This window comes from Orbicella franksi, chromosome 9 (assembly GCF_964199315.1).
Source record: "Orbicella franksi chromosome 9, jaOrbFran1.1, whole genome shotgun sequence".
NCBI classification, from domain to species: domain Eukaryota; kingdom Metazoa; phylum Cnidaria; class Anthozoa; order Scleractinia; family Merulinidae; genus Orbicella; species Orbicella franksi.
In genome coordinates this window covers 25,625,565-25,640,054 of record NC_138153.1, presented here as the reverse complement: position 1 = coordinate 25,640,054, position 14,490 = coordinate 25,625,565, and the positions used below count along the sequence as shown (strand labels likewise).

The 14,490-nt window shown below is 40.6% G+C and overlaps 1 protein-coding gene across 1 annotated transcript; it reads right to left on the bottom strand.

Moving 5' to 3' along the window:
• Positions 1-5,366: 5,366 nt before the first annotated feature.
• On the bottom strand, positions 5,367-11,620 carry LOC145497202 (uncharacterized). Its single transcript, XM_081477013.1, has 6 exons — positions 11,249-11,620; positions 9,383-9,497; positions 8,553-8,666; positions 8,049-8,162; positions 7,858-7,944; positions 5,367-7,364 (listed from the first exon to the last, which is right to left on the bottom strand). The coding sequence occupies exons 1-6, from the start codon at positions 11,618-11,620 to the stop codon at positions 6,469-6,471; spliced, it is 1,698 nt and encodes a 565-aa protein (XP_081333139.1). The 3' UTR covers positions 5,367-6,468.
• Between the last annotated feature and the right edge of the window lie 2,870 nt (positions 11,621-14,490).

The window sequence follows — 14,490 nt, the reverse complement described above, 5'->3', positions numbered from 1 at the left end:
TTCCAAGCACGGTCTCCTTATCCTCCTGCAGAACGATGGGGAGGGAACTAATGAAATCAGGTATAAGTAAAGGACGTTTACCTCTTGAAATAGTGGGCTCTAACAGCTGTTGAGCTGGATCCTGCTCCTCTTCAGTTAAACCCAGTAAAACTGGATCTCCCAAAGAGTCCATGAGAGATTTAAGCTCCGATTGAACGGTAGGATCTTGCTGAAGGCTTTTTAAGGTTGGTTTTGTGATAGGATTATCATTAGGCGTTGTTGTGATCGTCGTCGCCATCTTGGGGGCACTGGGCTGCGCTGAATCTTGCTGTAGCTTCAACAGCTCGAGTTTGGTACGAGTGAGGTCCAATTCTAGCTTGAAGTTCTGGTTTCGAAGATCTTCTACCGCTCTCTCTTGCTCTACAGTGGACTGCTCTGCTTTAAATTTTGTCGGAGAGAGGTCTTTTATCATGGACTCGACCTGACTCAGTTCACGTTCAACTGCTTCGCTCATCTGTTGCGGTGTTGATTCTGCTATGAAACCGTCGATGTCGAAATCTTTCAGTTTTAGCGGAGGTTTTGTTCTCCTGCTGCTCTTTCTAGAAGCCATAGTGTAAACATCGAGATACGTATTGTAAAGAAGAGCTCTGGAAAGAAACTTGCGTTGAGCGAAGCTACGTTGTGCACAAGCGCATGGCGAATGAAGTACGTAGAGCGCATGTCAGAGAAAACTAGTACCAGTCCTCTCCCCCTTCCTCCAGAGTTAAATACAAATAAATGTAATTATTTTAGACATAAAAATCAAAACCGGTCAATTGATAAAGTCCAGAATCTGGGAAATGGAAGAAGGTAAATATGCAAAGACTCTCCCCAAAATTCTGGTCACAGCAATTTTTCTTATGCGAGATATGCGGAGAAATTTTTTACCCAAATTTATAGAGATTTGTATGGAGACGCCATGCTGGTGCCCATCCGTATGGGCACCAACATGGCGGCCGGAAACCAACAGAAACATCTGTCACTGAGTTTTGCTACAAAAGCGTGAATTTATCCCTCGACGAACTCTAAAACATTAAAATAGTACTTTTTCTAAGACGTGAACTGTTCAGATAGCCAAGTTCCCCAAAATAAGTCACTTTTTTAACCATCATGACAGCTCTCTAGGCCGTCATGTAAATGCCGCGTCACGCAAAAGCTTAGAAATTCAAGCGTAGTTTATCACAAAACCAAGAGCCCATTTGGAGCGAAAATTTGTATGAGTATTAGTTTTCAGCTGCTCTCATACATCATTTAAGTAAAATCTCAGGAAGATCAATAGTTTTGTAGTTCGAATGTTAGTGACGTCATGTGAAAACCAGCTATTGGTTCAATTCTCCCTCGCGGCACAACAGACTTTATCTTCACTAGGTTTCAAACCTCAGTGGTGTCCTCGGCGTGGACTATTCATTATATCATAAAAACCTCATTCAATATAATGATTGCTCGCTTTCTCTGATTACTCTTGCTTTTAGTAATACCATTGACCTAGTTTTGTTTAGATTGGGCATTTCAAATTAGAGGCTAGAAAACGTCCGGGAACAGCGATCAGCCGATCACTTTTCAAAAATAAATAATAATAATAAAAAAAGATAGGGTGAAGGGTTGACTACCAGATTAAGCATTGCAAATGGAAGCTCCATGTAATATGCTCCGACCGCTACGATCACGGAAAAAGCCACGTACACTCCGAAGGTATTGGCCGTTTAAAATCTTTTTTTTTTTAAAGGTTTAAAACCCAAAATTTGTTTAGTGCGTCTCGTTTTAAAGAAACTAGTCAAATGATACGTCAAGACGAACAATCTGCTTTAGCGTGTCTTGAAAGACGAACTTAGAGAAGAAAATGGTTAAGATAGATAATCGTCCGTGCAAAGACACACATGAGACGAATTATGCATTGGGGTGGTTATAGACAGCAGATGACGGAAAATACGTCAAAACAAACTATTTGCTTTTGAATTTAGTGGACGTTTTCCGTTTTTCTTTTTCCGTGTCGTATAAAACAGCAAATACATAACTCATCTGGACGGCTTATGCATCTCTAGTTTTAAAAGGGCTATTATAGCTGTCTGTTCAGCCAACAGATTTCGAACTTTCCAATGGCCAGCCAGTGGGTTTTACTTCTATTTACTATTGCTTAGCTTTTAAGTCCTTTAACTCTCTGCGGCTTTGTGTTTTCCTCATTACAGGCTGTTTGGTGCCACTGGAATTTGTTCACATTGCTCCAAGACAATACCACCGCTGGAAATGGTCATGCAGGCTCGTGAACATATCTACCATCCTGACTGCTTCGCTGGTCAAGTTTGCCAGTACAGATTCTCCGTTGGAGACAAGTTTTTCCTTCACTTCCATGTAGTCCTGTGTGAGGCTGATTACTATGACGTCACAAGTATTTTCCAGCAAATTCCTTACTACATGTGACATCTTGAATTAATAAATGCATATTTGAATCCGAGGCCATTTTTGAAATTTTGTAAACTCTTTGCAGGAGAACGAGAATCGGGTTGAGCTTGAAATGATATACTGTATTGCTGCTTTTCAGTGTCACGCAATTCAGAATAGATCAAAATAAAAAACAAAACCGGTCAATAGATAAAGTCCAGAATCTGGGAAATGGAAGAAGGTAAATATGCAAAGACTCTCCCCAAAATTCTGGTCACAGCAATTTTTCATATGCGGGATGTGCGGAGAAATTTTTTACCCAAATTTATAAAGATTTGTATGGAGACGCCATGCTGGTGCCCATCCGTATGGGCACCAACATGGCGACCGGAAACCAACAGAAACATCTGTCACTGAGTTTTGCTACAAAAGCGTGAATTTATCCCTCGACGAACTCTAAAACATTAAAATAATACTTTTTCTAAGCCATGAACTGTTCAGATAGCCAAGTTTCCCGAAATAAGTCACTTTTTTAACCATCATGACAGCTCTCTAGGCCGTCATGTAAATGCCGCGTCACGCAAAAGCTTGGAAATTCAAGCGTGGTGTATCACAAAACCATGAATCCACTCGGAGCGAAAATTTGTACGAATATTAGTTTTCAGCTGCTCTTATAAATCATTTAAGGAAAAACACAGGAAGATCAATAGTTTTTTAGTTCGAATTTTAGTGACGTAATGTGAAAACCAGCTATAGCATCAGACTGGTTGCTGTAATAACAGAATAATACCTGCATGGAAAGCAGGGAGGTTTGTATCCCGGGGGGAGACTCCTCTATAAAAGGGGCGATGATGCTCTTCGTAGCTCTAAGGGGTTAAAAAGCGGTTTTGGTATCTATTAGGTTCACAGCGGGAGCTTTTAGGGTATTGAGTAGGAAAAAGTAAGACGAGCTAATGTGTTGTTTAAGAACTGGTACCTCTTAGGGGTGAAAAACATTTCAAGCCACGCCCACAAAACAGGATCTTGGTGCCTCTTAGGGGTTCTTTTCAAGATTTCCCACGAGTACCCCCGTCCTCTTTAAATGAAAGTACCCCTGGGGTTTGTATGGAGTCTTCACTTTACTTTTTGCCATGATCCTCTGACAGTAATGGGAAGGAAGTATCGAGTCTTCTGTCAAGTCTACAATGGTATCACGTGTTGCGTCTGTGGCACTTTGCTCCGACGAAGGCCTAACACTCGAAACGTCAGCTTTACAAACTCACTACGGCACTGTAGCGTACACTATTGAGTTATGGATGCACGCGAGAGGTTTCTAAGCACGAAAGAAGCGTAAGAGTCGCACGAGGCGATAGCCGACTCTAGCTTCTTGAGTGCTTAGCAAACCTCCCAAGTGCATCCATAATTCAATAGTTAACAGTTCTGGCGCTGTAGAGAGTTTGTAAAGCTGGCGTTTCGAGTGTTAGGTCTTCGTCGGAGCAAAGTGCCACAGACGCAGCCCAATTTATTTTGTAACATAATATTGACACATTGGAGCAAAAGAAGTCCTTAATTTTATTGAGCTACATCACATTAGCACACACGTCAGCAGCGTACACCCATGGGCAAATAGTAGACGATGAATTAACCAATCAGAACGCGCGCTTTGCTTTAGTTATGTTATAATTGACATTCCTCGACTGTAAGTTAATAAATAGTTCATCGTATCAGCTCTAGCCTTCATAACGAGCCAGACAGTCTATATAGCAACCACAAAACAGTCCTGGGATCCCGTGGAAATGAAGAACTTTTAGTCATTGGTCTCCACGTGACGTCAAGTAGGTTACAACATTTCACTGCGATTAGATCCATGTCGATGATCTTTTCTGTGAGGAAACTTTCGCGCGAATCTGTTATTATCCCTAGTATAACCCGAAATCGTAAATGTTCGTTCATTGTGCATGTTCTTACTCGCTTTACTTTTTAGTCCTCCTGTTCCTGCGCTCACGCAGTAGAGGATGAGAGTTCAACCGTAGTTAACGCAAATCTTCTCATTTCCTTATTTAGTATAGGATTTAATTAAGGCGGTTGGAAACATGCACTTCACAACAGGAATACTGAGACGGATTATCTTTTACCACCAGTCTTGATCAGATGACGTTTGAATATTGATCCGAAAGGTCGCATGTTTTTGGATAGAAAAAAAAAATCGGTTATTTTCTCCTTGTATTAATTGTGCTTTCAGTCAGTTTTAAAGCCCTATTTTTATGATAAAAAAAGATTGATCGAGAATAGCGCTTGCAAATGGTATTTCTGTTTTTAATTATTATGCATTATTACACACACTAGTTGCCATACTTACACAGCTACGCTACTCACAAGACTAATAGATATACTCACAATATTTATAATACTTCGTATTCAATGTGATTAATTCCGTCACTTACAATACAAAGGCTTAAACTACTTATATTAGTTAGAATGCAGTGCATACATTACTTACAATAATGGTGTATCCGGAAAATGGTATAATGGTATATCCAGAAAAAAATACAAGAACAAAGTATAATGACAACGATTGCGCACTAAGTTAACTTTATTACTTTACCATTACAAAATACAGTAATGCCTTAACTGTAAAGATTTAAGTAATTACTGTATACCATAATGATTCGATTTAGCACCTTTCCTCAAATAAGAGCTCCCTTTCCAGAAAGCTTCCCCTTTTTCAATAAACTCCCCTTATAATACATCTTCCTGTGTACATCTTCCAATATTCATAAGTGAGGTACCAAGGAATTTTTTCCAAATTTACTCCGATATCACCCTCCCTGGGCTGGCTTGCAAAAATTTATCAAGGGCCTCGGAAGCTAGATCAAATTTTCAAAGCAGTATAGCACAATCAGCAAGAGACTGACAATTCTCCTCATGAAAGTATGATACATTTTATATAAGCACTAGATACTTCTTATCTTTGTTAACTAAACGCTACCTCTTAGCACTGATGAAATCTAGCGGTTTATCTAAGCAATATCAAATTAGAATTACTGCATAAAAAGAAAATAATGGGCTAGAATTACATCCCGCTTTACTGTATTTAACAAAAAAAAAAAAAATACAAAATTATCAGCAGCTTTTTTAGTTGGTCCAAAAATGTGGCTCCTTCATGGTGCAGATGATATAGTGCACGTCTCAAAAGAACATCCCCCGGCCCACAAATCTATTGTCTTCGTTGCTTTCCTTGTTCTTTTGACTTTTTGTTCTCTTTGGTTCTACATTAACTGCGTCTTCATCCTCGGATACCCAGGGGCTACTAGCCGGGACGAAACGATATTTTAGGGCGAAAGTTTACCTCAAGAGCTGAAAAACCCCCGGGAACTTATTCTTACCGAACCAGCCCCCATGTTACGGCTTGCGACTTCCTCGGCTTCGTTGAATCTTTTTTTTTCTGAACTCTCCACGAGAATCTTCCCGCTGTACGGGCCAAGCAGGTCGATCGATGAAGAAAACCACTTTGTGTAAGAAGGCGACAGAATTACCCGGCTGGACCTCCTCGCTGATTGGCCGGAAAAATATTTTATTGGCCAATCAGCGGGATGGAATTCGACCACTGCTGGAACTGGTTCGGTAAGAATAAGTTCCCAGGGTGCTCTTCAGCTCTTGAAGTAAACTTAGGCCCAACAATAACGCTTCGTCCCGGTTAATAGCTCCTGGGTCTCCAAGGATGCTGCGTCTTCTACACCGGAGCCGAAAATGCTAGAAAGTATACTCTGGTTTCTCACCCGTATTGTAATATCAACCAGCTTTTCTTAAGAACGCCTCCACTGTTGAAATGAATTGACCCTAAGCTTGGGCAAATATAACTAAAGCAAGCAGTCTAGTTTTAAAAACCAAAAGCCTGACAAAGACAAAAAGTCAAAAGGAATAGTCTCGCTGATGTGTTTGGCTATCGAGAGGAGAGTTATTGAATGGCCAGGGAAAATTATTAGTATACTTGCCACTTAACACAAATCACTTCAAAGTTAAAAATTTGGAATCAAGAGAGCTGTTTTTTTCCAATCTGGATTGCGACGAGGAAAACGACAAGTTTTTTTACTAAGCAGCCAACTCAACAATTTTCACAAGTCCAACGTTATTGCAGTTCCCTCCAGTTACACCAGAACAACCCTGACCACCACAATACGAGCCCCCTCCCCCTCCGGCTTGGCTCTCATGGGTACCACTGCCTCCACCAGAGTACCCTCCACCGCCACCTGATGCTCCATTATCCTCTGACCCCCCTCCCCCACCACCAAACCCTCCCACTGCTCCTGGGACTGGTCCCCCGTTGTACCCGCTGTTCATGCTGCCGGCTCGACCTCCAGTCCAGCCTTGACCACGTGACCCGCCTCTCTCTCCATGTTCTTTCCCTGCCCTGGCACACCCCTGAGCATACCAACCCGCTCCTACTCCCCCATGGTAACTAGCGCTTGCATTGTTGCATTCACCTGGCTGCCCCCCAGTACCTCCATTCCGAACTTGGGATGAACCTTTCCCCACACTACTGGTGCCATTTGTTCCCTCTTGACCATCCACACCGCTATATCCACTTGAAGCTCCCCCTCCCCCTCCGGCGGCTAATAAAAGCACATTACTTGTAGTATAAACAAAACTCCCTCCCCCTCCTCCCGTGCCAGCATTGTCCTCTACGGACAGTCCTAACTGAGCTGCTGTCTTGTCGGTGGTTTGCCCTCCTTTCACCTCCACTGAGTTTCCTCCTCTCTGTCCGACCACAATATTCAGCACAGTTCCTTTAGTCAGATTGAACTTGCCCTCAATGTACGCACCCCTGCCGCCACAGTAATTCCCAGGCTTGTATCCATAGTTGTATATGTGTGTTCCTCCCAGGGCTCCCCAAGCCCTGATAAGGTAGATAGCGGTTCTTGGAACCGTGAAGTTCTGGATAGCTCCAAACCTTCCACTACGTTCAGGTGTTGTAAATGTAATATGAACTACAAAGGAAAACAGCCAAGCTGTTTTAAAATAAATGATTTGAGGGCGGAAAGCAAATCTTATCCTTTTTAACCCCCGAGGCTGTATAATCCTGGTGGAATTCGGTATTAAAGAAGCTCAGTCACGGTTCGCACGTTTTGAAAAGTTTAGCCTAAATTTTTCAAATTCGCCGTTTGCAATCCATGTCAATCTTCGCCATCCTTTACCATCCTGGTTCCTTTATTGTTTATTATTATCTCTTTGATGGTTTTCTGTCTTAGTAAACTATTATTTTCAGATTTCCTTCCATTTAAAGGAGATTTTGTGCGTGGCCAAAAAAGAAAGACAAAACACCGTGACTGAGCTCATTTAACATTTATAGAACCAGTTATTTAGGTTCCTGGTGCTATCTGCTGCGGTCTCCACGAGCTTCAGTCCATATTTTACAACACCTTCTCAGCCTTCCCTTTTTTCCAAGTCGTTAAGGTTTGTAATGCTATCTTCAGCCCTTACCTGTTTCGTTTTGTGTTCCATTGAAGCCTGGTGCATCGCTGAAGTTGCAGGTCCCATTGTTCATACAGGGACAACTTACGCAGATATCTGTTTCAAGACACAAAATTGGAAGGCCTTATTTGAAAACAATTCACAAGGGGTTATAAAGCCTGCAATATGAAGTAAAAATAATCGATTTTGGCTCTGGTTACCGGTTTCGCATAGTGTTCCATTAAAGCCTGGTGCACAGCTGCAGTTGAATCCGTTCAGTCGGTCTGTACAGATGCCGTTATTCTTACAGGGACGACTTGCGCAGTCATCGATATCTGTTTCAGAAGATACGGTTGAAGAAGAAAAAAAATACATTATAGCTGTTGTTACATTTTGCGGAGCCAAGAGTAAAAATAACATTAGCAGGCTCGATTTGTACCCGATGAACGCATTCGCAATTTACAGTAACAATAAACAATTTACTATGTTACTAATTGCCCGAAAGAGCCATAAAAAACTTGTGACAGAGACGGTATCCAATTGTGAAAACAATCTGAAATACGAGAAGTAGATCATATTGTTATATTAATTATTTTCCATGTTTTTTATTAGCATAATAGTTTGGGTGGATACCACGGAATTCCCGCAAAATCTCACAAAATCTGAAGAAAAATACATTGGATTTGTTCGTACGTGCGCATGTAATACACCACTGACACACGTACCTGTTTCACATTGTGTTCCACTAAATCCTGGAGCGCAGCTGCAGTTGAATCCGTTCGCTCGGTCTGTGCAGATGCCTTTGTTCTTACATGGGTGGCTTGCGCATTCATCGATATCTGTTTTAGAAGATAAGATAAAAAGAAACAAAAATGCAATAGCTGATGTTATATTTGACGGAGCCAGGAACAAACATAACGTCAGCAGGCGCTATATTTACTCGGCGAAAACATTTTCAATTAACAGCCATTCTTATTCAAAACAATATTATAACCAAAAGAGATTACTATCATTGGCGCCAGAAAGTTACTACTTGAAAACTTTCAGAATGTTATGTCTCTTTATACTGACTGAAATAGGGAATGTCTTCATAATATGTCCGTCATTATCATGAAATCAGCCAGGGGCACGCAACGGCTCTCCTCTTTGCAATATCTGTTACACAGGTGATTTCTTACTGGCTGGGAAACTTATGCCCACTGGTCATCAGTTGCACCAAGACAATGAGCCGGATTTTCTGTCAATTATTAGTCGAGAGATGATAGCAGACCAGAAACCAATTTTTGCATCTATCTGACAGTGCAATCTTTTTGCCTCAAGGCCTATGTTTGTGCTAGTGCTGTGGATTTTGCCATTTATGAAGGGATTTTTCCCTTTGAGATGTTTATAAGCCTAAACTAATGTTATTCCATGAAACCTGCTACATAGCATGAAAGATTCAAAAGTTTAAAAAAAAGAAAGCTGAACTCTGGTGCAGTCAAATAACTGACAACATTTTCCCCGATAATTTTAATTGACGAGGTCATCGATCGTGCCAGTGTTAGCGTCGCCTTACCTGTTTGGCAAATACTTCCTGTGTATCCTTTCGCGCAAAGGCACACATAGCTGTTCTTCTCGTAAAATGATACGCAAGTCCCACCGTTCTGGCACGGTCCACTCATACATGGAGACTAAGAGATAAACTGACTTTTAGCAAATTGAAGGTAAGCTAAGCTAAGCTAAGCTCGGCAAAGCTAAGTCAAGCCCAATGATGAATAACGAGTCTACGGCGGACCCTCTCTATCAACGTAGAAGTTCCAAAGGCAGGAAACAAAAAGGTTTAAACTTTTCCCGCTGGGAGTGAATGCACTTAGATCGATATTAATTAACAATTATTCACCAAAGTGGAGGTGAATAGTGGTGGGTAGTGGTTTAAATATCCATCACCTTCACCGACACTGAGGTGAATAATTGTTTTAGTATATAACACACAAACTGAATAATTTGCGGACGTTATTTTATGTGTGACAAGCGTTCGGAAATTTTAAAATCTCTCGCGCCGGGTGCTCGCAGGTAAATAGTACTTGCTAATCACCTCCGAGTTAACCAATCAGAGCGCGCGGAAAGCATTATTCACTTGTGTGGTATACACTAAAAAAAGAATATGACAGCGGTCTGTCAACTTCATTTTGACAGGAAATTAGTAATCCGTCGCACACAAAATAATATTCCACCTAATGAAAGTTTGCTAATAACCGGACACGAAAATATAGATTCGCTGGATAACTCTTCGGTTATTTCCGAGAAAACTGACAATTAACAACACATGTCGGCCGTTTTATCCTGATCCAGAGGACATGCAGGAATTTTCTGGATGTGCGATGATTCTGTCTTCTTCCAAAATAAGTGTGTGAGAAATTACGAGGATCTCGACAGTTACTTGTGGCCCAGCACAAGTGTATGGACGTTGCGCTTTTTTACCAGTACCGAGTAAGAAAAGTGAAAGTATTCACTAATTCCTCTAATTCTGACTATGATCTTAAAGTGGCGAGATCTTCCTGTGAACATTTCAGGGATGTTTATGCTTCATTAAAAATAAATGAGCTGCGTAGTTAACCTCACGCTTGTTAGCTTTTTGTCTGCGTGCTTCAAAGTCTAGCTAACTTTCTCAGTTCGAATCTTTAGTTGGTGCTTATGTTCACTCGTAATATTGTCGGTTGAACCAAATTAGCCCTTTCAAGTTCAATATCCCACTATATTTATAAAAGGCAAGTTTTCTTTTAAAATAAATGGGTGGCAGTCTCTGCCAGAAAATTAAAGTGAGAAGATCTTTCTGTGCCGAACTTAATTGCGCCATGAAAAATGAATAAGACAGGGAGCTAAACTGCTTGTTAGCTTTTGTTGTGCGAGAATAGAATATATCGAGTCTTTAGTTGGTGATTGTTTTTATTCGTTATTGCCAGGTAAATGAAATTTAGGCCCCTCAAGTCAATTATTCCATAATATATATATATTTTTTACCCCTTTTAACAAGCTGCGTTCTTTCGTAAAATATTGCTCTTGCCACTCCAAATTAAAATTTAACATCTTCCCCCCGCGATATCAATTAAGTCCTCTATCTCAATTTTCGTTTCCCCGTTAAACGGGCGATATTTTGCGAAATTAAAAGCGAGCGCACTTTTTGCAGGAGAATATTTAGTGACGAGATCTTCCTGTGTGGATTTGCTTTGCACAACGAAAAAAAACAAAACAACATAACAAATGAGAAAGGTAGGAGCTTTGCATGGTGGGCGAGTTTTGTACTATTTTTGACATAAACACTGACAATATACATTGCTTTATAAAAAGTTTTCTCCCTGGACCTTGAAAATTGTAGTTAACTCACAAAAAATTCTTACCAGAATGCATTTATTCAAAGAGGCTGTCAGTGAACTTTACTTACCGCAATACTGAGGTGATGGAAAAATTGGCTGCTGACGAACTTGTCCGAGTTGTTGTATTTGCCAGATGGGAGCAGTTCACATAAGATTCTTCCGTTGATGTCCGAAAATGCAGCCAGGTTATAGGAGAAACATGACGGTATGTTAACACATGCAAAACCGCATTCTGTTCCATTGAGGACGTAATCAGTACCAAGACTTGTGATGTTTAAGTAGGAGAACTTGTGGGCCTTAAAGTTGACAAAGGTGATGTCTTTGTGAACTCCTCGGCTCACACTTTTACCAAATGCATCTATGGAATTTGTTTTACCTGTGTTGATTTCAATCGCATAATTCAATTCATTGAAAGAATCGATACGAAGTTTCTGAAACATTCTAAGAAAGGTTTGAATTAGATTCAAGAATAAGTATTTATTTAAAAATTTAGAAAAAGAATTATACAACGATACCTGTTGAATACTTCAAGGAGCAAAATGATATCGTCAAAGCCAGAAAGACTGCAGAATATAGGAAAAGCTCCGTTCGCAACATAGCTCAGAACAGCCGCGTTTCCGCGAACGATCTAACTGAAATGTGACGAATGAAAAGGCATTCGTATTTGTTTATAGAAGTGATATTAAAATGTTATCCTCCTGATATCAGCCCACTGAAAGTGAAAAGGATCATTTTACATAGTAACGAGGTGTAAAATTAATATTCTGTGCATGTACTACCTAAACGAAAAAGATTGTCCATATCTCATAGGCACTATTTCATTTCCCAATGTAGGATAATCTAAATTATGTTTTTTTCTTTCAACTTTTTTGTACACCATACTCAACATTTGAAACGGAACGTAAGAAGAATGCTCATTATTTTTTTTATAGATGACAAACCTAGCTGCCACGATAGTGACTTTTGGTTGGGCTTTATTGACAAACCGGTTTTGGAGTCTGCAGTCTTGAAATATTTTTTGAAAATTTGAAATTTGAAGTAGTTTTCAAATATATTGCTTAACTGATTGCCATGGAGGGGAAACTAAAGTAACATGGTGGATAATTTTCGTGGGGAAAATGCTGTTAATTTGTATTTAGGAAACTGGACCGAACGCTGGCGTGCTTAAATCCATTCCGTGACTGTACCTAATTTTAACGTAAATACCATTGGGACGTTTTAAGAGAGGAGATCAGTGCTGCCTCCCTTAGAAACCTGTGAGCTATGGCTTGTAATAGCGCATGCACAGAGCCACTCTACTTTTTGTAGTGTCACAAATGTCATTCTTATTTACTGAAAAAAGGAGCTATCCTAGCTTAGATCGTAGAAGGAATTCTCGATCTGAAGAGGAAAAAACTTAAGAGACCTTTCCCGCATTCCACTTCAGCGCGTTTGAACAATGGCACCAGAGCGAGGTTGGTGTGGACATTTTCATACATTTGCTCTATTTTGTTATAAATTATCGATAATTACAACTGAAATTCTTTTCAGAGGCACTTTGGCGAGTCACTGTTTTGATATACAGTGCTTGCGTCTGTACCACCTTACAGCTCACAATACTAATCGGTATAACAAATGTATGGCAATCAGAAATAAGAATGACAATATTGCACTTGAAACAGGAACCAGGCTAAGTGATAATACTTGAAAGTGGAATCTCGAGCCCTTATAATTAGCCTCCCTAGTTTCTTATCAGTATAAACCATTCCATGTTTGCACTTGTTTATCACTGTTATACATTCTTGTTGCAACTTATACATTCTAGTTTTATATATCTATTTTTATAACTCATAAACAAACCTGGATATCTTGTCATGCACGGATTACGCTGGCATGGCTCCCGGGATTATCTCGTTGAGCGCACAGCGTGAGGGCGACGTACCGATACGATAGAGGTATATAACTCTAACATCTGATTGCTGGTTTTCAGTGACACGCAATTCAAAATAGATCAAATTAACTCTGTAAACGAAAGGCGAAGAAACAAAATAACAACAATAAAGTCTGGGGTAAACGAGAAAGGGGTCGGAAGTGATCCCTTCCATTTAATAGAAATTTTCCGAACTGGAAAAGGTAAATGTACAAGGAATATAACAACAACAAATAATAGGGAGTGGAAGGGGGGGAGCGAAGCTACGTTGTGCACAAGCACATGGCGAATGAAGTACGTAGAGCGCATGTCAGAGAAAACTAGTACCAGTCCTCTCCCCCTTCCTCCAGAGTTAAATACAAATAAATGTAATTATTTTAGACTTAACTCTCTAAACGAAAGGCGAAGAAACAACATAACAACAATAAAGTCTGGGGTAAACGGGAAAGGGGTCGGAAGTGATCCCTTCCATTTAATAGAAATTTTCCCAAGGGAGGAACGACCTAACCCCAGACAAAAAACAGAGCAAGGAAGAAAATCTAAACAAACGAAGCCAGCCGACTAACTGCTTACATTCTGTCTTTAACTGGGATGTGAATATAAGATCTATAAGCATCTGACTGCCAGTCTCCTAAGCGTTTGATAAGTTCTGCTGGGATTTGAGCTTGAAAGGCCAGAGTGGCCCCACCTCATCGAAAACTATATCCGCTAAATTTAGATGGATCCAAGTTCATCGTGGTTGCCAATAATTTAAGTAGGGAGTTAAACTTTCCATACGTCAGAGGGACCAGACCTCCCTTGGTTGAAGCTGGGATGACAAAGGCTGGGCCTGATAAGGAGGCTGGTACTAAGCTGAAAGCATGCTTGAGAACTGTATAAGGGCAGAGTGGGTGCTGGGCAATGCGTGGTAAAGGTATGGTCAAAATGCGCTGACTAAATTGGATTGTTTTTGACCATCTGTTGATAATGATGGCCCAGTCTGTAAAGAAGAAGATGTCCCCTCGACGCAGATGCTTTGATGGGTTGAAATGTGTTAATCCTCTGCATAGCAAGTTAGCTTTACGTAGAAGGCCGAAGAAAGCTACCAGACAGACTGCCCAAAATGTTGCATGCAAAGGATCATCTAAGTTTAAGTGATTCTTGAAGGCTAACAGGATCTGAGGCGTAATTGGTTTCTTTTGGGATACTGACAAACCTTTTATACGTTTAATTCCCCGAAGTATCGTTGCCAGCTGAAAATTGTTTTTGGTTGGGTCTGCAAGTCCATGTTCAAGATGAAGGATGCGAACTGCATTCAAATAGGCTGGGATGGAGGATGCTGAAAGTGATCTTGCTAGGAAGGTTGCGTACCGGTTAAGGGTTGATACTGATGCTGGGATAGGCTGGTAACCGTAGTACACA